General features: G+C 40.9%; 1 protein-coding gene across 2 annotated transcripts in view; it reads right to left on the bottom strand.

Annotated features, from left to right (window-relative positions):
- LOC129696520 (cysteine-rich secretory protein LCCL domain-containing 1-like) overlaps window positions 1-27,715 on the bottom strand; it is a 44,643-nt gene that overhangs the window by 5,207 nt on the left and 11,721 nt on the right. Inside the window, exons 3-14 of one of the 2 annotated variants that reach the window (XM_055634510.1) lie at window positions 23,384-23,502; window positions 23,148-23,280; window positions 22,116-22,231; window positions 18,222-18,322; window positions 16,014-16,139; window positions 15,521-15,691; window positions 14,220-14,280; window positions 13,864-13,930; window positions 10,902-11,032; window positions 10,390-10,433; window positions 10,230-10,302; window positions 7,590-7,665 (exon numbers count right to left, since the gene is read on the bottom strand). In XM_055634510.1, coding sequence (XP_055490485.1) covers window positions 7,590-7,665; window positions 10,230-10,302; window positions 10,390-10,433; window positions 10,902-11,032; window positions 13,864-13,930; window positions 14,220-14,280; window positions 15,521-15,691; window positions 16,014-16,139; window positions 18,222-18,322; window positions 22,116-22,231; window positions 23,148-23,280; window positions 23,384-23,502 — 1,218 coding nt within the window. The remainder of the gene's footprint in view (window positions 1-7,589; window positions 7,666-10,229; window positions 10,303-10,389; window positions 10,434-10,901; window positions 11,033-13,863; window positions 13,931-14,219; window positions 14,281-15,520; window positions 15,692-16,013; window positions 16,140-18,221; window positions 18,323-22,115; window positions 22,232-23,147; window positions 23,281-23,383; window positions 23,503-27,715) is intronic. The other variant, XM_055634511.1, reaches the window with a different exon arrangement.

The raw sequence follows: 27,715 nt of genomic DNA, 5'->3' as shown, positions 1-27,715 counted from the left end.
AGTGCAATAATAAAATAATTAAATATGATAAAGTAAAAGTCTTCAAATTTTAACATTATAGAGCTTAATTCCACTTTTACCTTAGAGAGCTTACACACAGCCAAGACAGGGATAAACGTTTAATGTTAATACAGTGAAGCCTTCAGTTCCAGTATCAGCCTCACATGGTGATCCGTTTATTAAAAACCCTTTTTTTTGTTAAATGATCACACTTGGCTCTACTTTGAGCCACAAACCCACATCCCATCTTCCACACACTGCTAGCTTGTCAACTGTGTCAGGCACATCACACAGACACATCATCAAACCTCCCTCAGGCCCAAAGCTGGCCACACAGTCTGGCACCATCAGTAGCAGCAAACCTGGTGTGGTGGTACAAGCATTGGCAGAGATAAGAATGATGTGGAGTATCATTGCTGTAGGCGCTGCCACACTCAGGCCAGCTTTGGGGCGAAGATCTCAGAAAATAAGCTGAAAATAAGTGGCCTGTCCCACTTTCCTGAGTTATTCACAAATTCTCCTGAGTTATTCACCGAGTTTTCATATTTGCAGAATGTTCGTAACAAGTCTGTAGGAGGCCGTTGGAGTCCGTGGATATATCGTAGCAGCTCGTTATGCCAGCCGTAGGTCCTCGGGGCATCAGGTAAGTTGGGACATTTTTTTCAGCATAATGAAAAATGCCCACGAGTAAAAAAATAGCCCCGGGTACCTACGGCTGGCATAACGAGCAACAGCAATATATCCACAGACTCCTACGGCCTCCTACCGACTCGTTACGAACATTCTGCGAGTTTGAAAACTCGGGAGAATTTGTGAATAACTCAGGAAAGTGGGACAGGCCCTTAACATGGCACTTCCGGAGCAGAGTTCACAAGCTACATTCACGATGAGGGAGAGTATTTTGCATTTGTATGTTCTTCATCTATTTTGTATGCATAATGTAATTCAGAATGCTGATTGGTTTGGCCTGTATTAACTAATCATTATTAAGTGGATACAGAGATGAACAGTGATCAAGGCATTGGAACTGTGGAAGAATGAATATGCATTTCTTTGTGTTTATTTTGGAGGTGCTAACTTTGCTGACACTTCAGAAATAATGATAATTCCTAATTTCCTTTCGAAGGTGGTGAGGAGCTGCCTTCTTAACCCACTGTGATGCTATATGGTAGAGCATTTCAGCTCATTGGCCCTGTGACAAGGAAGATGCAGTGGAATGCGTCATTCCATGGCAGAAGAGGTTGTGAGTTGGATGGTGTTCTGAGCCCAGACCTTGTATATGGGAAAGGCGGGAGTGCTCTGTAAGTTGCTACAGTATCTTTTGTAGATAGTACACACTTCACCCTTCGTACACAGGTTTCACAGCAGGGACTGGGCAGAATAATAGATAAAATGGTGTCAGTTAAGAAGATTGTTTATTCCTAGATGAAGTATAGCTTTAAATTGTGTTGAAAAGGCATGCATCCATGTAGTGAGGAGTATTCAATCAAAGTGCTAACATTCCTGGGAGCTGATAGAAATGCCTGAGGGACTAAGGATTCAGGATTTGCTGGGAATAGTCTCTGATATACTTTTATATTCACACATATTATATGTCTATTCCAAGTACGTTTCCAATCCATGGTAAACCCTAGGGTGTTGCTCATGGGAGATGCTTGCTCTTCACTGAGAGTTAAGATAAGTCTGCCCCACAAAAGCAACCAAAAATGGCCTGCTGTAAATGGCCTCCTATAATGCAGCTCTACAAATCTCTAGTAAGACCACACGGAGTACTATGTGCATTTTCAGTCATCTAGCTATAGGATGTCATTACCTTGGAAAGAGGTCAATTGAGATTCAGCAGGATGTTACCCGAGCTTGAGCTGCATGGATAGGTCAGATAGGCTGGGACAGCTTTATAATTATGATGATAACTGCAGTTATGGGTAGAGAGCAACAAACCATTATAAGTTGAATAAACCCCTCTGGTGTAGAAATGTGCCTGCAAGGCATTCTCCACACCGAAAACTATGTAATGTCATGGGTGGTTACATGGCTGATATTAAAAGAACACTGCTTTTCTTCACACAACCCGTCTCTAGTTAACAGTCAAGTGAACAGTGGTTAAACCATGTCTCCCAACAGCTTCCCCAATGGTATGGCACGATGACTGAAATCTAGTGATACATGACATGAATGCGACATGCAAGACTCTATTAGAATGCGCTAGGTGCTCTGGTCGTAATTTTCAGTATGCACGGTCAGAATGCACATATTGACAGGGAAACTCTATGGAGCTCCAGATTTCTATAACGTGCAATGGTGCCTCCAAGTGAATATGGTTGTGATCAATCCCCTTGCATCATTTGAAGCCTTCAATGTCTGTGATGTTTGAGAATACACTGCCTTGTGCTCTTTACTCAAAGAGAACACAAACCTAAACAGGAAAAATGTAGAAAAAAAAGCGCCACATTGGCTTTCCAGTCAATGTGGCGCTGTGGTTGCAACGGCACGCAGCAAGCGGCAGCCCTCAGTCACCACCTCCTTGAAGATTCAGAGTGTCAGAGCTCACTGTTGCCCGCACAACATGTGTTTCTTCAAGTGTCTAGTAGCAGGAGCCAGCCCATCTAAACCCCTCTCACTTTGCTGGGAGCCTTCTTTGCTCTTCATCCCCCCCCGTTCTCTTTAATATGTAGAGCCCCAACTCAAGTCGGTCCCTATTTGTGACAAAGGATAACTAGATAATTCATATCAGCTCCTGCTCAGTAATCTGTGCAGAGATTGCAGAATTTACATCTCACTCAAGTGGAAACATAGCTCCCTCCATTCAACTTAATATGTTGCACTAAGAGTCAGCTTTAAAGGCCCTGTCCCACTTTCCCGAGTTACTCACGAACTCTCCCGAGTGTTTCCCTTGATTCGAACTCTGAGAATTACGGTAATAGCCGTTCGTAGGTACTCAGGGCTATTTTTTTTTAAACTCGTGGACATTTCTCAACATGTTGAAAAAATGTCCCGACTTACCCGATGCCCCGATTTCCTACGGCTGGCATTACGAGCCGCTACAAAACATATACGGACTCCTACGAGCTCGTTACCGACATTACCCGAGTTCGAATCAAGGAGAAAACTCGGGAAAGTTCGTGAGTAACTCAGGAAAGTGGGATAGGACCTTAACTCTGCTTGGTTTACACATTGTATTGAATGGATTGTGGCAGCCCAAGGAAGTGCAAGCATTACATTAGAATTCTATGATGACCCACATCAAACTACATGTTCTATAATCTTCTGTATATGCATGCTGCTATGGTACCCAATTTGCTGAGTAGCAGAAGAATAATTCACAATTAAATGTACAAATAAACCACCATGGTAAGCAGCTCAAATACATATATATGCACACACATATACATACATGTATACATACATGTATACATACATGTATACGTATACATACATGTATATGTATATATCTATATTATATTATATATAAGAGAAACATTATTATATATAACTTTGTGAAATATTACAGAGTTATATAACATTGTGAATATATATATATATATATATTTATAATATATATATATATATATATATATATAATCAAAAACATGGTTTATGGCAAGTTTGCTAAAATAATATTTTCATTGACTGCCAGTGTTTCAAGGAGTTTGTGATTCAAAACTATAAAGTGTTGTTTGTGTCTGTAATTCTGGTGATAAAAGATTGTGCACCACAAATAAAATATTGGAATGCTTACTATAACAAATATCACTCAATAAAAAAGGATGAAATGTTGAGTTTAAAAGCTTTAAAAGTCTACCTTTATTACTGTGGTATTGTATTGGTGTGTAGGCATGTGTTGGATTTGCTCAAGTATTTAGAAGAGAAACATTACAGAGTTATATAACTTTGCAAAATAAGTGAGGTCTATTACATATCAGGCACAAATGTAAATGGGTGAGAATCAATTTTAAGGAGCATAATATATTGCAAATTAGGCAAATGCTGCACAGTGCATTAAAGTTAAGAAATGTGTTATTATAGTAGTAAATTTTTATTTTACCAAGCTGAGGTAATGTGGACCTGCCACTCGTAACATGACATAGTTTTACCACCCATGGATATATGACTTACTTTCCCTCATTAAATTAGTTCTGGAAAGGATGGCATCACTGTAGGACTGTTGTTCTTTGTACCTCTACTGTAACATTTTCCACAGAATTTTGGCAAACAAAAACTAATAATAAATAAATATCAGTTTGTTTTTTGACTCCAATTTCTCTGGAAGGGTTTGTAGCTCAAACACGAGCCATAGCTGGTTCCAGTGGTGGCATCTTTCCTAGAATATACTGTACGGAACTCTTGGATCATCAAAGCACTTTTTTCTAAATTATAACATGGATCATTCCAAAAATCACAGCAGTATTTTGCCTAGAAACTCACCACAGGATAGAGCTAGAAATGTGTGACTCTTGGTCAGATAAAACCAGGTACGTGGAAATGAGGATAAGATATTTAGCCCCCTCCACCCCCAATTAGGTCAAGAACAGAAATCATTAAGATCCAAGGCTATCCTAAGTCCAATTAAATTGTAATATATCTGAGTAGTAAGTTTCAAAGCTGCCATTTAAGTCTCTCAGTGTTTATAGACTGTTCCTTTATAGAGCAATAAAAGGAAGAATACCAGTCCAAATGCTCCTGGTTCTACAGAGAATGCTCCACAACACTCAGTGTGGAACTTTGGCTCCCATGTGTGGTGGTATGGGCAGTAACATTGGTGTGTGACCAGTGATATTATTAACAGTCAGGCACAATTACCATTTTATGATCAGGAAAATTTCACAGCGAAATGTTTGCAAGGATGATCTACAAGGCTGAACTCAAAACATAAAACATAAGCACTTTGCCATCCAATTTCTCAGCAAATATACCCAATTAATCTCTATCATCGTTTGGGAGGAGAAGCTTTACTCATCTTCCTCTGAAAGACATCCCTAACTTTCAAACAATAGACCATTATCCAAGATAATAGTTAATATTTCTACTACACCAATTCCTACTAATCGAGTCCATGTCACAAGATTAGAAATTGTTCAGCCAGAGCTGGGCACACGTCTCGGCATCTGCATACAATGGTATTTTGCGCTTTTTGTGCTTCTTGTGCATGGTGGTGGAAAGATTGGTGGAAACAGGGCCGCAACGTGAACGCTCTTTCCTTGACCCCCCTACTATTGTTAAAAATATCTTCATGCAAAGCATCAAATAATCCTTTGAATTTCTGGAAGTACAACACTGTGTGCAACTTTGCTTTATGAAATAAAATACAGTGGTCTTTATGGTACATCCTTATTGCACTCCCTCGAAGATCAATACATCTTTAAATTATGGTGTCCAAAACTGCCAACGTTATTCTGGGTGTAAATTAACAAAAGTCTGGTATGTATGTATGTTGCAATTTCCAATCCCTTACAATCCTTTTTATCCTTCTTTGCTCATTATCCCCGTTTTTTTCCACCGCTCCACGGCATTTGAACACAATTAAAAATAATGCACATGGCAGAAAGTTAACAGATTTGTTTTCTAATTACCTGATCTGGGTTTTTGCGCTCACTATGACTTGTCATCGGATTAGTTTAAAAAAAAATATAAAACACTTTACTGGTTTGTTGCAAAGATTCATGAGAAAACTGAAGCCAAACTCAATCATCATGTTTTGCCAGTAGGGACTGCATTCAGAAAGCTCGAAGGAAAATTTTATGCTATGTTATAATTTCTGTCAGTTCTGAAGTAACTGAGCGGGTCAGGCAACATCTCTGGACAACATGGATAGGTGACATTTTGGGTCGGGACCCTTCTTCAGGCCGGGGTAAGAAAGCAGGGGGGGGGGGGGGGGGATAAGAAAGCTGGAAGACAGGAGGGGTAGGACAAAACCTGGCAGGTAACCGGTTGATAATGGTGATATGGGGGGGGGGGGGGGTTGGGGGGGGCAGGTAGTTGGACAAAGGCTAGGGATGAAAGGAAAGGAGAGAGCCAAAAGGATTGAAGAGTTGCTAATTTTGAAACTGGAGGAAGGAATCTAGGTGTAAGGAGACGGGAAGGTGAGAGGTAGGACCGAGTCCAGGTGTGACTCAAGGGGGAGAGTGGGAGGGGGAAGGAAGGGTGATGTGTGGGGGCAGAAGAGAGGGGGAGGGGGTTTGTAGTTTCTTAAAATTGGAGAATATTATGTTCAGTCATTGGGTTGTAAGCTACCCAAAGGAAACAGGAGGTGCTGTTCTTCTAGTTTGCGTGTGCCCTCAGTCTGGCAATGGAGGAGGCCCAAGACAGAAAGGTCGGTATTGGAATGGGAAGTTGAGTTCGCAACCGGGAGATTCAGTAGGCCTTGGAGGACCGAGAACAAGTGTCACCGAGTACTGGTTTGGCTAAAAGCATCACAAACTTGGTTAAAAACATCATAAACTTTCATTGCCACAATAAATCTTTTCTGAAAAATTAGATTTAATGTATTCGATTTTTTTTAAAACACAGTATCTAAATGGCAAAAGATTGTATAGTGTGATTCAGAAACGGCTAGTGGGCGAATACAGCAACTAAGTAGAGAGATAACAAAATATTGTCATTTATAGCTAAGGGAGCTATGCTCCAACTATAAAGGAAAATAATGAGACCATAACTGGAGAATTGTGTGCAGCATTGGTCTCCTTACTTAAGGAAGATGTTAATATATTGGAAATGCGTCAGATAAGTTTATTAGACTAATACCCGGAATAGACAGACTTATGTGGAGAGGTTTAAGAGAGCAGGCTTGTGTCTGCTGGAGTTTATACGAGTTGGTGTAGACTTAATAGAAATACAAGATGTTGACGATAAAGATATTTCATTTCATGGGAAATTCTTGAAGCTTGAATTAATTCAGGGAGAGTTGAGGTTATATTAGGATCAAGAATGATCTGAATAATGTTGGAGAAAACGCGAGTGGGCCGAGTGATCTTTTACTGCCTCCAATTATTATGATCATATATGCAATAGTGATATATTTTTTTTAATTATTCCAGTTACAGTATTCTAAAGAAAACTGAGATGTCAAACCCATTACTTAGTGCATCAGAAATGGATACTATGACACAAAAAATAAATCCTTGCATTTATATTCTTCCATTCACATGCCTTTCAATATTTTCGAGAGGCCTTATAGTTACAAAGCACTTATCAACTATAGTCACCATCATAAGGTCATTAATTTGCAGACATCATGCTGCCACAAACAAGAATGCAATGGTAAGCAGGTAAACGGTTTCAGAATTTCTGATTGATTAATAAATCAATACACTGAGAATAATATCTCTGCTCCAAAAATGCTAAGGAGTGTTTTTAGGCTATGCTGAAAAAGCAGATTGGGTATTCACATACAAATTCTTTCTCTACTGTGCCTTCAATATTGCACTGGAGCGCAAGTCTACATTTTTTCCACTCAACGCCGTGGACTGGATCTGGAAACGTCCAAGTCACAAGTCAGAGCACCACCAGCGTTGCCACTGCTGACAATATTGAGACAATTGTACACAAACTAAAAATAAAATCATTCAGCAAAATCCATTTCCATTACTTACATCAGAGTAGAACCGGGTTCCAATTACCCGAGCCAGATGTGGATTTTCCTCCAAACAATTAGGTGGACAATACATTCTGAAAAGTGGGAGGGAAACACACCGGTTCAGCACTTCAGTTCAAGTAAAACAGACAAGCATGCGGCAGCAATAACATGGACCATGTAACCTGATTTTCTGTCAGTAAGGTACTTCATCAAAAGAAAAACATTAAATAAAAGGCTTTGGACATTTCCTATCCTAATCCATGTACAACACACTAAGCAATGTACTTTCTGCCATTCTTGTACAGATTCTTCATCTGTATGCTAAGTCCATCTGATGGACATATGATGGTGTATGTGAAGAGGAAAAAATTAGTTAAGACCAAAATTGGACCCTTAAAGACCGAAAAAGGTGAATTTATATGGGGAACAAGGAAATGGCAGATGAGTTGAACAGGTACTTTGGATCTGTCTTCACTAAGGAGGACACAAACAATCTTCCTGATATAGTAGTGGCCAGAGCTGGGGTGTCAGGAGAACTGAAGGAAATCCACATTAGGCAGGAAATGGATAGACTGATGGGACTGAAGGTTGATAAATCCCCAGGGTCTGATGGTCTGCATCCCAGGGTACTTAAGGAAGTGGCTCTAGAAATTGTGGATGCATTGGTGATAATTTTCCAATGTTCTATAGACTCAGGATCAGTTCCTGTGGATTGGAGGGTAGTTAATGTTATCCCACTTTTTAAGAAAGGCGAGAGAGAGAAAACAGGGAATTATAGACCAGTTAGCCTGACATCGGTGGTGGGGAAGATGTTGGAGTCAATTATAAAAGATGAGATAGCCGAACATTTGGATAGCAGTAACAGGATCGGTCCAAGTCAGCATGGATTTACGAAGAGGAAATCATGCTTGACTAATCTTTGGGAATTTTTTGAAGATGTACTGTAACTAGGAAAATGGACAAGGGAGAGCTAGTGGATGTAGTGGACCTGGACTTTCGGAAAGCATTTGATAAGGTCCCACAGAGGAGATTAGTGGGCAAAATTAGGGCACATGTTATCGGGGTAGAGTGCTGACATGGATAGAGAAGTGGTTGGCAGACAGGAAACAAAGAGTAGGGATTAACGGGTCCCTTTCAGAATGGCAGGCAGTGACTAGTGGGGTACCTCAAGGCTCGGTGCTGGGACCGCAACTATTTACAATATACATCAATGATTTGGATGAAGGGATTCAAAGTAACATTAGCAAATTTGCAGATGACCCAAAGCTGGGTTGCAGTGTGAACTGTGAGGAGGATGCTATGAGAATACAGTGTGACTTGGACAGGTTGGGGGAGTGGGCAGATGCATGGCAGATGAAGTTTAATGCAGATAAATGTGAGGTTATCCACTTTGGTAGCCAAAACAGGAAGGCTGATTACTATCTAAATGGCGTCAAGTTGGGAAAAGGGGAAGTACAACAGGATCTGGGGGTCCTTGTACATCAGTCTATTAACGTAAGCATACAGGTACAGCAGGCAGTGTAGAAAGCGAATGGCATGTTGGCCTTTATAACAAGAGGAATTGAATATAGGAGCAAAGAGGTTCTTCTGCAGTTGTAGAGACCCCTAGTGAGACCACACCTGGTGTATTGTGTGCAGTTTTGGTCCCCTAATTTGAGGAAGGACATTCTTGCTATTGAGAGAGTGCAGCGTAGGTTTACAAGGTTAATTCCCGGGATGACGGGACTGTCATATGCTGAGAGAATGGAGCAGCTGGGCTTGTACACTCTGGAGTTTAGAAGGATGAGAGGCCATCTCATTGAAACATATAAGATTGTTAAGGACATGCTAGAGGCAGGAAACATGTTCCCGATGTTGGGGGAGACCAGAACCAGGGGCCACAGTTTAAGAATAAGGAGTAAGCCATTTAGAACGGAGAAGAAGAAACACTTTTTCTCACAGAGTGGTGAGTCTGGAATTCTCCGCCTCAGAGAGCGGTGGAGACATGTTCTCTGGATGCTTTCAAGAGAGAGCTAGATAGGGCTCGATTTAGAGCTAAAATAGCAGTCGGGGGATACGGGGAGAAGCCAGGAACGGGGTACTGATTGGGGATGATCTGCCATGATCACATTGAAAGGCGGTGCTGGCTCAAAGGGCCAAATGGCCTACTCCTGCGCCTATTGATGTCTATCTTGATTTGCTATTCTATGGGGAAGACAGAAAGACCAAGATGGAGAGAATCGGAGCATTTCGAGCCTCCACAATTGCAGACATGATTGCCAATGGCATGTAGATTTTAAAAATACATCTGTAAAAACAATTTTCATCTCCATATTCAGTGGCAGGTAGTGAGATGTATAGGTACCCCATTTTGGAAAGATGTAACATGTCAAGAGCATTTATGAAAATACAAGGTAACGTTAGATGCTAAAGGCCAGTATCCCAATGTTCAAAAAACTCAGTAGTTAAGAGGAAGGTGCTGATACTACAGCAACTCAGAGATACCATTGACCCCCCTTGTGTCAACCAAGGAGCTCTACTTCTGTACCCTGCTCCCACTCTAGCACCCAGCCCTACTCTCCAGACTGTATTCATACCTCAACAATCCCACACCTGAAGACTAGCCTCTCTTTGTTTACAATGTGGACAAAGTATAGAATCAACCAATCTCACTTACCGTGGACAATGTGAAACTGGTTTTTTGAATGTGCATATCTGATGTGCTCTTGTTTGGCAATTAGCAGCTTGGACTGTGGAAAAATTAACATATTGTTAACAGTTAACAATAAAAATGTGATTGGAATAAAATGTTTACTACCTACATTTAGAGAACTCACCTGGTACTTCAGAGACTGTAAATGAATTGGCAGGTCTATATTTACTGGAATGAAGAAATAAATATTTGGTAATGGGAAAAATTAATGCAAATTTGTAAATCATAATCAAATACAGATTGTTTAACTGTAAAATAACGATGAAATAATTTAATTATAAAAATAATACATCTCGGACACTTCTTTAAACACTTCCTTTCAACCTTTCTCCAGCATTCTCCTTTACTCCTGTCCTTTCAATCTCACTGTCCTTCCTTCAGACTTCAGCCTCATTTCCTATACTTTCTCTTGAGCTGCCTTCATGTTTAGCATTCTGCTCATTGTTTTTCCCTCAGCAGTTAAAATGTAGACACTGTGCAGAAGATATGTCCTGGAGAACATTACAATGATTTACAGAAAAGTTCTTGGTCTCTCAGTGTGGAGATGCACATGAACTAGTTCATAGTAGACCCCTATTTGTTGACTTCTTTACACAGATTTAGAAATAAGCTGCAACTGAAGACATAAATACTCACCCAAATGATTGGATCCCATTTCTGTTGGATTTTATAAAGAAAGGCTTCTTTCCTTGTCTTGTAATATCTACCCAACCACCATCATTGTCCAGCACGCCATGATGCATTGCAGCTTGACAAATGCTTGATTGCTGAAAAAGTACATTAAATTAAAGCAGATCATCAATCCTAAATTCATAGGAATCTACCCTAAATAAATCACTTATCATGATATGCCTCCAAAGCTTCTAGAAATGCAAAACTAATTACAGATCAGAAAATAGAGGAGGGGGCAAGGAAACAACTTAACTAATATAAACATTAGACTGCACTGGTTGATAATAGGATCAAACGATGAGAGCAAAATTCCTCATTTAAATAGGATATTCAGCCAGCTTTGAAAAATAAAGTACTTTGATCATTTTTGAATATTTTGTGAGGTCTACTAATTTCATGATGTTCATCAGTATAAATAAACGTAAAATAAGCAAAATCCAATAGAAATCAAACACTGATCAGCTCCTCCTCCTTGGATAGGCACAGAAAAGATGGAGTAACTCAGCGGGACAATGGGTGACATTTCGGGTCAAGACCCAAAACGTCACCCCTTCCTTCTCTCCAGAGATGCTGAGTTACTCCAGCTTTCCGTGTCTACCTTTGGTTTAAACCAGCATCTGCAGTTCCTTCCTACACAGCTCCTCCTCCTTTCCTGTGATAGAGCCCAGGAAGTTGTCAACTTTGTCTAAATTTCAGGCACAATTCTGGAGGTCCTCTGGAGGAAGTGACTGATTTTTTCCAGCAAGTAAGAAGAAGTGATCACTGTTACAACTGGATGTTATCAAATGCTTCAGTGCAATGCAGCCATGGCCTGACTGCAATCTTGCAACAACAAAAAATGACAAGATCAGATGTGCGAATAAAAGGCTCTTAATCACCCCTCTCCCTCACCTTTGATTGTTTGTTCTACACCAAACTTTTGCTCGGCATTCTCAATATTTTGCTCAACTGACCCTTTTCTATAATAGTAATACAGACAAAATCCCCTTTGATGCTTCTGGCTCCTGTCCTTACATAAAATCCCCTTATCTTCCCACAATCATTGCACCAATCACAATATTATGTCTTCAATATCGTGCATCCGGTAAAACTTTTTCCTTCTTCAGGAAGAACTGAGACAGACACAAAATATTGGAGTAACTCAGGCAGCATCTATGGAGAGAAGGAATGGGTGACGTTTTGGGTCGAGACCCTTCTTCAGGCTCAGTTGACATAACCATAGAACAAATGCAATTAGCAAATAGGTCACTGTCCCGGCAAGCTACATTAGATAATGCTGCTCTGGAATTAATAGACAAATCAGAAATGTAGCAAGTAGCTTAGTTGGAGGAATTCTCCTCCTCTTTCCTCCTCATTCCACCTCTTTGTTCTCTCTCCTTCACATACTCTGTGTGATAAAGTGGTGCATCATTGTGCTGCCACTCATTTATCCCTGCTAACCTTATCATTTTTAATTCCTTCTCTCTCCCTTTTCTCTTTTCCAGGTAGATAACATCTATTTGACAAGGGAAGAATGAGATACCAACATTTTATATACTAATGTTTTTTTTTGAACATTGCATTGATTATATTAGTGAACATAATTAAAAATGGAAATAAATAGGCTCATTTGTTTTCTAATATATAGATTAAAAAACATGTTTTACCTGTTACTTCCAGAATAATTAAAAAAAACAAACAAATTAATTATGGCATCAGGTGTAATTTGAGCACATCAGGCCCTAATACAAAATGTAAGCATCAAATGCTGTCTGTAAAAGGCATGAAAATCGATGACCACTAATCAAATTCTCATTGAATTAAGAAACCGCTAAAGTGGAACATTTTCAGTCAAATGTTTTCATCATCTATCTGATTTTACTTGTGAAAATTGTGATAGTCTTGCGTAAATGTTGTAAATCATCCATTAAGAATACAGTTAGGTCAACATTTGTCAGCAGTAAGATTGGGCGTATTTCCTGGAAAATTGGTTTTACACTGTAGTGAGCAAACAAGATTTCATCTTTCAAAACTTAACAAACTAACTTTTTCAAGATGTTGATGACTGTATAAGATGTTGGTGAAGTGCACTTGTAATGTAATGATCAGCTTTGATCACTTTGCTACAGGAAGGATGTCATTAACAGTGCAGAAGGGCATTCATAGGGTGAATGAACAGACTCTTTCCAAAGGTAAGGGAATCAAGAACTGGAGGGCACAGGTTTAAGGAGAAAGATTCAGTAAATACCCAAGGAACAACCTTTTCACTCAGAGGGTTAAGGTTATATGAAACAATAACAACAATAACAACATTTAAAAGACATTTGGACAGAAACATGGATACAAAAGATTCATAGAGATATGAGCCATACACGGACAATTAAGACACGCTTGAATTGGACTTTTTAGTCAGCATGGACATGTTTGGCAGAACGACCATTTCTATGCTATATAACTCTTTAACGCTAAACTGAGAACAATTGAACTTCATCAGTCAGGGTACTGAGTAGAGAAGTTGGAATGCTATGTTACAGCTGTACAAGGCACTGGTGAGTCCACAGTTGGAGTACTGTGTTCAGTATTTGGTAACTCTGCTATAGGAAAGATGTTATTAAGGTGGAAAGAATGCAGAGAAGATTTACAGGGATGTTTCCAGGGCTTAAGAGCCTGAGTATTCCTTGGAGCATAGGAGTTTAGTTTAGTTTAGATACATGGAATGAACTGTCAGAAGTCGTTGAGGCAGAAATTATAACAACATTTACAACATATTTAAACAGGAACATAGAAAAGAAAAGTTTGGAGGAATATTGGCCAAACGTTGGCAGGTGGGACTAGGGCACTATGATCTGCACCGGCAAACCGGGCCAAACAGCCTGTTTCTGTGCTATATGACTATGACTCTAATATGAAATATAACAAATCATTTCTTCATTTTATTTTAACTCACCATGTCATAATGCAGTGTCCCAATTACTTTTCCTTCACTGTACAAGCAACCTGCTGGGCATTCATATCTGCAAGAAATGCAATAAATTCAAAGTTGGGTCCTTACCTACTTTATTTCTACAATGTTATGACTTTGCCTAGAACACTAATTGTATGCATAATACATCTGAATGCCAATGAAAAATCATGAATTCTCAATCAGTAGAAATTTAAACTGAACAAAATAAAGTAAGCAGTTTTAGACTTTTTTTTGGTTCTTTTTCAGTTACTTTTCCATCCTTTAATGTGTGGGATATTTCTCAGGACCCGTTACGGTGGTAAGCAGTATAGAAAATTAGGTTTGCCTCCTCTTCTCACCTATTACAAGTCGTTCCCTTGCATCGGTCACGTAGCTTGGTTTCGCAAGATACCAACTGAGCTGCAGAATAAATAATGAAATCACTTAGATTTTTCTGGAACAGTTTCAGAATGGCCACGGTGTGTCAAGGCTTCTGGAATTCAATTACTCAGCAAATGCAGTCTCGCAGTCTATTAAGAAAATTTATCATAGCTATGTGATTTTATCATTCTAATGCGATTTTATCATATGCGACTACAGTATATTTTACAATCAAGAAAATAATGAAACTAAATTTAATGTTCAATTAAGGCTAGCCTTTTTATAGCATAATTCTACAAGCAGCAGTCATCTTTTCGTCATTTTCAAATAAATGGCAAATTCAGATTTCTGAACACTGCAAACCAGTTCTTTAGATATAATCCTGTGAAAAGGTATGTAATGCACTAAGATGGGACTGGAAAACATTATTCCATCTTCTTATAGCATTCCAAAGATTCAATCCCTCACATCACCCAGTTAATCGTTATCTCATTTACAATACATTCTCCCCAATCCCACAGCATCTTCCACCACAATCAATAGGAATGCAAAGATCATCCTTTCAATTTCTCTCTTCTCAATATTCATGGTACCAAATACTCCTTTAGGATTACCATTTCCACTGTTTTCAATCTGATATACTTTCACACTAACTTACAAACCCATCTCACTTACCTACGAGCGCCCATAACAACTTGGCTGAGACATTTGCTAAATATTTCTTTTCAATGGGAAGAGTCGTGGAACTTTCAGTCACTTGCCTAATTTAATTCTCTTTCCATCTTTTGCTCGAACCACTGGGACTTTCCTTGGCCTTTCATGCCATTCCAGTGAAATTTAGAAGTTCAAAACAAATAACACATCTTCTTGTTAAACAATTAAGCGAGATTATTCTGTTTTCATTTTCACCTCAAAATCATTTTTTGCTTTTTTGCTCCAGCGCTACTTTTTATTTTGCACAATCACCCCTTGTCATTTAATTCCCTCTGTCTTCCACCCTTATTAAAGACGTTATTTTTCTTTCCTCCTTTCACCTTCTATTAGGGTTAGGTTTAGTACTGCCATATGTTCTAAAGTACAATGAAAAGCTATGACTCTGCTCTGCCTCAAACCTATTACTTCCCAAACTTCTTCATTGCTGAAGAAAGCTAAATGACCTGAAACATTAACTGTTTTACTCTCTCCACAAATGCTGTCCGACCGGCAATATTTTCTATTTAGGTTTCTTTTACCATTATATCTTGTCTTTGTTTGAAAGTATAAAATAAGTTGTTCTTACACATTTGCTGGGTATTTATTATCTCATTTGCGTCAAGGTGCTCTGTTCTTGTGGAATCTGGTCGTATTCGTGCATTTGATTGCGTTTCCTGAGTTTGTGTGGTCTGTCTCTCAACCTCATTAGTTTCTTGCTCTGGTTCTGAAGGAGGATAGTAATGGCTGGTGCCATCATCTTCAAAATGAAACAAAAATGGATATGGATGAGACAAACAAGGTTTTTGATAAATAACCCTTCAAAAGAGTCCTTTTGAAGTACCTGCCCAAGCGAGTTCTTGCCAGTAAGAGAAAACCGCACGTAATCTTGAGTTTTTTGTAAACTAAGTTTAATCAAACAGGAGATAGACACAAATTGCTGGAGTATCTCAGCAGGTCAGGCAGCATCTCTGGAGAATAAGACCCAAACAGTACTTCAGGATTCACCGCTCACTGTCCCAAGACATTAACATACAAAATATACAATAAAACATAATGCAGATAATCAGTGGCAGACCTACATTTTGGGGGGCCTGAAGCTTGAACTGTTTTGGGGGCCCCTTCGCAACCAGCAACGAGGTCTGGGTAACCACTGTTATCTCCTTCAATGGTGTTGTTCCACGGCATGTCACCACAAATTTTAATTTCTGTCATAAATGTTAATAGTGTTTTAAATTATTAATAATTATTATGTATTATATATATATATAATGAAATATCCTTAATTTTAACATTTGTTCGTTTACAGCTAGCCTACATGATACATTAATAACCGTTTAATTTTTATTCTGCGCCTTCCACCACAGTAATGAATGCTGTGGTGGATGTTTGTGTAAAATTTTTATTGTGGTTGTGTGTTCTTTATTACTGTACCGCTGCTGGCAACCCAAAATCCACCGACCCTGGTTGTGTGGCAATTAAATTATATAAATTATATCAATTAAATTATGTCAATCAATCAATCTTAACTAATATTTTGTATTGAATTACACTATATTGTTAATATCATCATTTTTTTAAACCCCTTCTCATACAGTAGACCCAAATGTTTTAAGCAATGTGGACTAAGCATGATATTCACCTCCAGAAAAAAAGGAGGAAGTATTGGCCGGGGGTCCAGGAGGCTGGCTAGGCCCCCGGCGGGGTCCAGGGGCAGCACCCCAGTGGGGGTTCATGATGCAATGCCCCCTGAAGCTCCTGCATTTTCAATAAATTGAAAGTGATTCTCAAGCTTTCTGCTGGTAGTTTACACAACAGAAACTTTGAATTTTTCTAACACATAAGCAGTAAAATAACCCCCAAAAGATATCAATTTCATGAAATAGACAATAGACAATAGGTGCAGGAGTAGGCCAATCGGCCCTTCGAGCCAGCACCGTCATTCACTGTGATCATGACTGATCATCCACAATCAGTATCCCATTCTTGCCTTCTCCGCATATCCCTTGATTCTGCTAACTTTAAGAGCTCTACCTATCTTTTGAAAGCCTCCAGAGAATTGACCACTGCCTTCTGAGGCAGAGAATTCCACAGATTCACAAGTCTCTATGTGGAAAAAGTATTTCATTATCTCTGTTCTAAATGGCATACCTCTTATTCTTAATCCGTGGCCCCTGGTTCTGAACTATCACAGCATTGGAAACATGTTTCCTGCCTCTAGCGTGTCCAAACCCTTAATAATCTTATATGTTTCAATAAATTGCCTCATATAGCTAAAAAAATCTTTACAAGAAATATGTTACCTGAAATGTCTCTTTGCCTAGCACTGGGATGAGAAAAATCTTTTTCACCCAGAGTTGTGAATTTGTGGAATTCTCTGCCACAGATGGCAGTTGTCTCGTCTCCTTCAGGAGCACCTCAGCCTCCCTTCCTGAGCTCAGACACCGACTTATCCTCACCTCACCTATAATCACTTCCCCTCACCTACACTTCGACTAATCCCTCGCCTCACTAAACCACTCGCCTTGACGATACCTCACTACCAGACTTCTACTTACACCTAAACCTCGCCTCGACTAAACCGTACCTCACTAAACCTCGCCCCTCAAATAAACCTCACCTCACATCTCAATTTAACTAAACCTCCCACCTCACGACTCAACTCCACCTCACACCTAATCCACGCCTCAACTAATAGCCCTCCACCCGGCCGTTGGCGGCACATCATGTGAGCGGAACAGCTCCGGCCAGTGGGGTGGGGTCAAGCACGGAGCATGGCGCGGACTGACTTTGACATCGAGTCTGAGCCCCGCCACCCTGCCCGTGGCAGCCGCAGTCCCTCCCCGCGGAAATGGGAGGCGGCGATTATTAGAGGCGGGGACTATGTGTGAGGTGTGAGGTTTAGTCGAGGCGAGGTTTAAGTGTGAGGTGAAGTTTAGTCAAGGCAAGGGGTTCAATCGAGATGAAAAAACAGATTCATTTCTAGGAAAACAAAAATATCAGAATTCCGATTTAAATCTGAAGAATATCTGGACTATAGTCGCGTCTGGGGCCCCTCTGGAATTAGAATCCCTGAAGTTTAAGACTTATTAGTTTCATAGTAGATCCGCCCTTGCAGATAATGAAAATCAAAGAATTATATTTAATTAAATTATAGGAATCTTCAGCTGGATTTATAGCAAGGCTATTTAAAACATTCATGCCCGTGTCTGGGATGTCAAAGGGATAGATCATTGCTTATGAACAATACTCAAAGATTTATAAAGCAAAAGAAAGCCAATAGCACATACCTTTGTAACATTGATTCTCCCTACAGCCTCCCCCATAGCTTGGAGGACAGGCAGAACAGGGAGGCCCATGTTTATAAGGAGCATGGCCCCACCAATTTCCCCTGAAAAGAAAAACATAATATGCATTAAAAAAGTATTCCCATAGCCGTGACCATAGCCATGAGCACTGGCTCACCCCAAGGCTGTGTCCTAAGCCCCCTGCTGTTTAGTCTGCTTACACACGACTGTACTGCTAGACTCAATAACAACTTCATCAACAAGTTCGCTGATGACACAACAGTGGTGGGTCTCATCAGTGACAATGATGAGTCGGCGTACAGGATGGAGGTGGAGCTGCTCACAGGATGGTGCAAATCCCACAACCTCATTCTCAACGTGGGAAAAACTAAGGAGATGGTGGTTGACTTCAGGAGGGCGGGAAAACAACACCATACACCTCTGCACATCGATGGAGCCGATGTGGAAAGGGTCAGCAGCGTGAAGTTCCTAGGACTCCACCTGTCAGATGACCTGATGTCTACAACCAACACCACAGCACTGGTCAAGAGAGCCCAGCAGCGACTACACCCTCTCCGAAGACTACGTAAAGCAGGTCTCCCCACTACACATCTACGAACTTTTTATAGGGGGACAATCGAGAGCACATTAACCAACGGCATCTCTTCCTGGTTCGGGAGCTGCAAGGCGTACGAACGGCACCAACTTGACAGGATTGTGAAGACCGCCAGCAGGATTATTGGTGCTCCACTCCCCTTCTTGCTGGACATATACAGGAAGAGATGTATCAACAGAGCCATCTCCATCATCAAAGACCCCCTACCACCCATCGCATCACATATTCTCCATCCTGCCATCTGGGAAGAGGTACAGGAGCATTAGCTGCAAAACCAGCAGGATGCTCCTCAGCTTCTTCCCGCAGGCTATAAGACTGATAAACGGACTTAGCCCCCTGCCAAAGTATCGCGCACCAACCATCAACCTGGACACACTGCAGCAGTTGTCGATCGGAACGCCTGTTGACGTTTAGTAGAGAGTAGAGTGTTTAATTTAAATTTGTTCATGATATATATTTTTATTTCTATTTATTTGTTGTTATTTGTACTGCACACTGAATGGACACTGTTTGAGCAACGTTTTTTTGTTTCCTCTGGGTATGTGAGTACTCAGGAAATGACAATAAAGATATACTGATACTGATACCATTATAAAAATGTGATTTTCTCTGACACAATTGTAAAATCATAGTTTTCACTCATTCTTTTCTGAATCTTCTTTTTTTTTTAGATAAAAATATGAGAACATAGGAGTTACTTTGCTATGAAAATTAATTTTTAGTAAGTCATCAAATGTTTACAGATTCACATTCTAAGGATATCTTCCTTAGGGACCAGGGACTAACTCTACAGAACGTTTTTCCTTCCACTATTTATTATGTAAAAGAATATGTGTGTTATGATTGTGTTTATAATTTGTTTGATTGTTTGTCTTTTGCACAAAAGTCCGCGAGCATTGCCACTTTCATTTCACTGCACATCTCGTATGTGTATGTGACAAATAAACTTGACTTGACTTGACTCTCCGCCAGAATCAGTCAGAATTGCATCACTGCACGTAGATATACATAAATATGAAGGAATAAGTACAGGAAAATAATGTAATCGAAAAATTTGTTCAGATGATCATCAGAACCCAGAGAATAAAGCTGAATATCTATATTACTAAAACTATGTTCTTGACCGGTTTTGGCGATCTGTGCTGCGATTTCCGAGAGAACGCCGCCACCTACGGATGTCATTTTTGGCCACCTCGCTCAGAGACCCCCTCCGCTGCATGTGTGCCGAGGATTTTTCCCGTCGAGGAAATATGACAGAGATATTAATGCTTTTACAAAATTCCCCATTCTCTCTGCTGCCCCTGCTGGACGGAGGGGGAGGGACTATAAAACCAGGAAGTGGTGTGCCTCAATCAGTCTCTGCAAGTGGTGTGCCTCAATCAGTCTCTGCAAGTGGTGTGCCTCAGTCAGAGCTCTGAATGACACTGAACAAATGTCTCCACAGCTGTGAGTACCCATAATGTGGTTTGAAAATGAATATATGGTTAATTTGAAGTAAAAAAGCACTGCCTGCAAATGGTTGTTTGGGTTTGGTTGAAGTCCCTTCCCCCACCTCTCTCTCCCCCCCCCCCTCCCTCCCCCCCCCCCCCTCCCCCCCCCCCCCCCCCCCCCCCCCCCTCCCCCCTCCCCCCCCCCCCCCCCCCCTCCTCCTCCCCCCCCCCCCCCCCCACCCTCCATCCCTCCCCCTCTCTCTCTTGCATATCCCTCCCTCTGTGTCTCTCTCCCCCTGTCTCGTCCCCTTCTCTATCTGCCCTCACTCTCTATCCACCCCCCCCCCCTTCCCCTCTCCCTCGATGTGACTGCAAGTTGGGGGCTATGCGTCAGTATATAGGGTGGTTATGGGGTAAATGGAGCAAATTAATAATATTAATATAATATCAAGGGGGTAATTAGCGCGAGTGCTGGGGGGGGATAGTTTGTGTGTGTGACGCTGCATGCCGCCTCCCCCCCCACAACCGCACGTTGACGGAACAGACCCAACGGGTCTGCACTTGGTCTAGTAAATAACTGAAATTCAAAGTTACAAATCAGCACAGACCTCATTCTTCAACAGAAATATTCATAATGTTCTGGTCTAGAATTTCTGAGTGTTAAACAGAATTTTTGCATAATAGGCAATGATATTTTTTTAACACAATCACATTGCTAATTGCAATCTGGTACTTGATGTGCTGTGATTTGTTCTAGCTCCTCAACATATGAGGTCACTGGGCACATGCAGTGGCATCTAACAGCTTGAACAAAACCATTCTGTGTTTATAAGGCCAAGGTATGTCACAGCCTTAACTGAAGGCTGGGGCTTGCATTGACATTATTGATTGAATAATAATCATAATATAAATGGCCTGACCTGTGCTCCAGATGGGGTATCTGCAATTTACATATTTTTCAATGCACCATCACTGTGCTGCTAATGCCCCCTTTCCCCGCTTTTTGCCCAATATTCCAAAGTCTCAACCAAAACAATCTTCAATCCCCCTGGCTGAATCCATATTTCTCCCTCAATCATTATCTCCCCAACCCCTAAAATATGTATCATCTCTTAACATATTCAGTTCTATTTCGTTGCCTACTTTGCCCTGCAAGGTGTCTAATGGAAAAAGATTGTGGAGTAGCAGTGGCAGAGTTGCTGCCTCACAGCGTCAGAGATCGAGGTTTAATCCTGACCATGAGTGCTGTATATACGGAGTTTGTATATTACCCTATGACCTACATGGGTTTTCTCCGGGTGCTCTAGTTTACTACCACACTCCAAAGACATCCAGGTTTGTAGGTTAATTGGCTTGTTATAATTGTAAATTGTCCCTAGTCTGTAGGACATTGTTAGTGTACAGGGTGATCGCTGGTCAGCGCGAACTTGGTGGGCCAAAGGGCCCGTTTCCGCTCAGTATCTCTAAAAAAAAAATAAAAGTCTTTGTGTCAAACCTACAACTCTCATAAAGATGGCAATGGCCTCATGCAGTGCTGCTTTTCAGACCTGGTGAAGTTTCCAGACTGTGGTCTAATTCTAATATTGAAATTCATGCCTCATGTTAGATGTGCTATTATGGTGATGCTTCAGAATGGTTAACTGTCACGTAATTTGTACAAAACCTCACGTAAATTACTTTCATGTGATTTTCGGCTTAATTCCATAACCAGAATATAATGACCATGAATGTTTGACCGTTTACAGATATGTTGTAATCCCTGAAGAATAATATGTTTACAGGTTATACAGGTTCTTAAAAATATACCAACGTCAAAGTTTCATTTTAACCAGTTCTCCCAGTCATACTCACTTAGGGGAGTAATTGCAAACCAAGTAGACCCCTTGTTCCCATATCTGGCCCCAGACGTTCATGTTTATGCATAAATTAATGGCACAGCCAACTTTGTTACTTGTTGCCCATACTACCTAAAAAAAACAAAATAGAAAAGTAACATATGCTGCATCTGACAACTTGCTCATATTACTAAAAGGCATGACAGGAAGGAATGAGAATCACATCAACTAAACAGTAATGACAATTCTTCTCTACTTCAGCAGTCCCTTGGGATTGAGGAGTACTCCTTTTTTGAAATAGGATTTGAGGTGACTTTTGAGGCCATTGTGGGAACTGCACCCTCACCAGATAGTCACACAGATAATGAACCAAAGTTCCAGTGGTGAAACATTGTCCTTGTTTCGGTAACTTTGTGTTATGAAATACAGATAAGATATAGCAGAGGCTGGGGCGAGGCAGCGCACCTTCTCTCAAGATTATCTTCAATGGTAGAACCCTTGCTTCTCAATCAGTGAGCCCTGGTTCAAGGTTCACTCCAATGATTCAGATCATAATCTAAGCTGCCATTCCAATATAGTACAAAGGAAATGCTCCACTTTCACATGTGGCATTGAACTAAGTTTTCATTTGTCCTCTTGGGCTAATATAAAAGATCCCACAACACAATTCAAAGAAGGGGAGAAGAGTTTGCCTGTGAATGCGGTCAATATTTATCCTTCACCCATAAAAAAAAAAATCATTGTCTGTTCACCATTACACATTGGAGCTTGCTGCAAACAAATGTATCGCCATTATTCTCAATTTATGAAGACAGAGTTTTTTTGTGGTTGTAAAGCACTTTCAGATGTCCTGACATTCTGGAAAGAACAACAAAAGTGCAAGATTTGTCTTTTAAGTCCCAACCTCTATAGAACATATTTTATACCAATTTCCCATGTACTTTCTACCAAGGTGAAAATCCCAACCATGTGCATTTTACATTAAGACAAAATTGGGTGTGTTCAATTTCCTGCAGGTTTACTATGATCTTATCCGAGTTAAGCATACCTGAGTATAATGGGTACACACTGGACCAACACACGTGAAGGGACACCAAGGGTTACATTCTTGAGGATAAGGATATCTATAATCGCTAACTTCATCATACCAAGCTTGAACATGGAATGTAGGAGGCCGGTATCTGTGGATTTAAAATAAAAAAATTAAAACAATTTTAAGACAAAAGGTGAATAGCAGAACCAATTTGAATTTGTTTAGGTGTTCTCTTGAATAGAATACGATACCTGCCCCAGTGTACACCCAGATTCTGCCCTATAGTTGGTAGGAGGTAACCAGGTCCATGTTCCCAGTAACACTGTGAAGCCCAAGATTCTGAAGATCTTTCCAGTTCTGTATCCCAGGTCTGCATTAAAAAAAGTGATAGCTCAGAAATTTTGAAGGCTCACTTTCCCACATTTCTTAAGATAGAGAAGAAAAACTTGTAAACAATCAGGATTACACAAAATAATCAGCTGTTTTCTGCTCAGACCAGCAGAACGTACATTCAGTGAATACCTGACTGCAGATGTACATAGATTGGGGCTTTTATGTCATAAATTGTACATGTATCAATAGCTTGGAAATAGATACAATGGGACCAGACTCCAGCTGTAATGATACTTGTATATAACTTTGTAAAGTGCTTCCAATTGGCTTTACCACAGATGTCAAATATTGACCAGCCACCTTTGAAAATTATAATTAAATCTTTTACTTCCTTATTGCAGTAAACACATGGACAACTAAAACAAACAGAAAAACAATATTTTGTACATTAAGCAGGATAAATTCAGGATATTTCTAAGCATTGAGGTTATGGCATGCACAGGATATTCAGGAAGGCAGGAAGAAAGTTTACATCAAAGAGCAACACAAAGTAGGCCATTGAGAATAGGAATAATCTTGCCAAAAAATTGGTATGATAAAGTAAGCAAATGTTTCATATTTTAAAACTTCTATTTGTAAACTGGACTGTGATCCAAATTAATCCCACTTTTCAGTCATCTGCTAAAAGCATTATTTTTCTTTGGAATTTTGATCACCTCGTTTCTGTGAACAAGATTACATTTCATGAAACCAGAGTCAGGGAAGGACAATGAGAAGATCCAGAGTCTAAAGAGAAGGGAAAGCTAGATAATGGTTTGACACAACAAAATATCCTTGCTCATCATTCATAGTCTTATCACCCAGATCTGCAGATAAAGCCAATATTGTCACCACAGCTGTAAGGAACTTTGAGGGAGAGTGTGTAGGGAGAAGCTGCAGATGCTGTTTTACACCATAGACACAAAATGCTGGGGTAACTCAGCGGGGCAGGCAGCATCTCTGGAGAGACGGAATGGGTAATGTTTCTTCCCTCCAGAGATGCCGCCTGTCCCGCTGAGTTACGCCAGCATTTTGTGTCTAATTTCAGTATAAACTAGAATTTGTAGTTCCTTCCTACACATTTTGTCTGCTCCAGTGCATAATCTCCTCAAGATATGCCTACTCTGAAGAAGTTCTCCTCCTCTCTCTGACAAAAGTTCTACAACACCCTCTCTCGCTGCTCTCCTTCTGCAATTCCTCCTGCTCATCGTCTGCTTTGACCTGTCATTTCCACACCTTACTGTTCCATATCTCTAGTCTCCCTCTCCCGTGACTCAGTCTGAAGTAGGGTCTCAACCTGAAACGTCACCCCTCTTCTCCAGAGATGTTGCCTGTCCCACTGAGTTACTCCAGCATTTTGTGTCTATTTCGAGAGAGAGTAAACAGGAGCAAGACAGACATTTTCTTAGAGCTTTAAAAACTTTCTTCCAAGTACAATCAATGCGAACGTCATTACTCGAGACATTACTACCAGTATGGTAGTTCAATGAACAAGTAACGAGCGCAGAAGATAATGTATAAATGAATTAATCTCTGCTGTAGTTACTTAATTGCTTAATGCAAAATTAGTTCCATATGTTATAATTGAGCACCTCATGTTAAGAAGTTAGAATTTTCCATGCAGTGTGAACTTCCATTCCCTGAGAACTGTAGAATGCAGATCACAAAATATATCTCAATTCAAGATGGAAGTTCATTCTGCATTGCTCTGCTATGCAAAGATTCGCAATTCTGTTGCCACCTCATGCAGGCTCTTCTGCGGTAACGCTGGTCATTCTTCAGTCCCCTGATTCATGGGATCATTCCACTCATATTTCTTGTGCAATTGGATTTATAAGTCCTTTGAGTGAACTTAAGGGCAATCTCTTTCATCCCAAAGCCTCCAACTCTTCCACAACAGTGACAGTGTTCCCCCTGTGTGGCTGTTATCAGATGGATGGGTAGGGATATGTTCAAAGATTGACATCCTGATCCGATTGCTCCGTTGGGATGAGGTACTGTTAAGAATCATGCAAGTTTTGCTTTCACTACTTTACAAGTGTAGTTTGACTAAGTTCACAATTTTTTGGACAGGAGACATCCAATTTTGCATATGCACAAAATCCATTAAAAATCAACGCATTCCCATTTCTAAGCACAGATACCTCTACCTAGATGATTCTTGCTCCTGTGCAACATTGCCTTCACAGCATGAACCCCACCCTCTATGTACACATACAGTTAAAAACCTTTAACCACCTTTGGCTTTCATTGCCTTACCATTCCAACACCATTCTTTCTGCCAACAAGTAATATGCAAGCATGGAGTTTGCTTTCCCACACAATTGCTTTTGCCATCATCCACATTGTGTAGGAATCCTACACGAAACATGTTAAACTTAAACACCCCATTCTAAATCTCCCGTCAGCCTACTCCAAACTATGTCCCTCTCTTCATTACATTCACTGGATGAATTTAAAAGAGTTAGATCGCGCTCTATAGGCTAGCGGAATCAAGGGATATGCGGAGAAGACAGGCATGGGTTACTGAGTGTGGATGATCAGTCATGATCACAATGAATGGCGGTGCAGGCTCGAAGGGCCAAATAGCCTCCTACTGCACCTATTTTCTATGTTTCTATGTTTCATACTCTGACATGTTATGGTTCCCCTGGTTCAGCTTTCTGCGCATCCACTTCCTTTCGCTCAACCATGCTGCATTGCCAGCAGAAGGGGCAGAAACTGTGATAACTGATAATATACGGTTTCTTAATTCTCCCTATCGCAAGCATGTTCTTAATCTGCAATCTATTCTGATTTAATGGCGAGATTGTCTCTTAATCCTTTTCTCTTTCAGATATCCAGGATCTACAACTTGACAAGGCAATGCTGAAGAGCGGAAGGAGAATGGGGATGCAGAAGCATTGTGACTCTTAACTCTTCCAGCTACCAGCCCAGCTGTTGTTGTGATGGCTGCAGTTACCAGCATGCAGTCTCGCAATCTATCCTCCACTGATAAAGATTTTTGAGGAACCACATTGGAGCATGACATTTGCCACACAATGCATAAATTTGCAGCCTTTCCTCAGTTTGGCAGTAACTGTGATACCTTCTTCTTCTTGCGTATGGCATGCACAGCCTAAAGTTGTAGATCAAGGGTAGTCATCCAGGCCAGGACAGCATCAGTTACTGGGTGGATAGTTTTGATGCCCCCAGGGAAAAGCCCCAGAGGGCAGTCATTCACGATATGTGAGATGGTCTAGTCTGGATGTCCGCAGTCGCAAGCAGGACTGTCTGTCATCCCCCTTTTATGCAGTTGATGGGTTGTTCTTGCATGGAGGGTGCGGATTCCATTCAGGGTTAGCCATTGCTTGCGATGGAGGTCAAAACCCGGTGGTTTCACTGTGGGGTCGGTGGTGACCCGTCCGTTGTTGGTGTTGGCATCTTTCCAGGCTCTGCGCCACTCAGTCTTGGAGTCAAAGTCTTCTAGGGATTTAACGGAAGACCTGAAAGGTTTTCGGGACTTCAGGCGCATGTTGGGCAGATTGTTCAAGTCAGCATGGATGGGAAGGTCAGGGTTAAACTCAATGGTGCATCAATCGTTCAACATCCTCTCCCTTCTGCCTATGTTGGGAGGGGCGATGAGAGAGAGAGGACAGGGAGCCACAGCAAACGTGTTGACTTAAGCGTCCCTGTGATGACCCGCATTGCAGAGTTAAGGACAGTGTCAATTTGTTTGGTGTGGCAGCAATTAGCCCAATCTGTTGAGCAAAACACGGCTGTTGAGTAGACTAGGGTTATGCTTGCAGTACGGAGGGTATGTGCGCATTGGATCCCCAGCGGCTGCCTGCAAGATTCCTGATGATGGTGACCTTGCTTTCAGTTTATCAGACACCCTCTTCAGGTGTTCATGATAGGCGAGGGTGTGATCCACGTACTTGGGAAATTCTTCATTCTTCACTGGCTTACCACAAAAAGACACTCTGAGCTTTGCATTGGCGAGCCGGTTAGGACGAAGACACCAGAAGGTGAAGTACTCCTCCATCCCCTTCAAGCCTTGGGTTAGCACTCTGCTGATATCCTCAAGGGCAGCTCCCTGGTAGGCAAGGGTAAGGTCATCTGCATATGCAAACTTCCTGGATGAGGTAGTTGGCATGTCACTCGCATAAATGTTGAACAGTAGAGGACAGAGTCCTGGGGGAGACCATCATTCAGGGTCCTGACAGAGCTGG

This window comes from Leucoraja erinacea, chromosome 4 (genome assembly GCF_028641065.1).
Source record: "Leucoraja erinacea ecotype New England chromosome 4, Leri_hhj_1, whole genome shotgun sequence".
In the NCBI taxonomy this organism is placed as follows: Eukaryota; Metazoa; Chordata; class Chondrichthyes; order Rajiformes; family Rajidae; genus Leucoraja; species Leucoraja erinaceus.
Note: the sequence above shows the minus strand (reverse complement) of the source record. Positions and strands in the feature narration are given on the sequence as shown.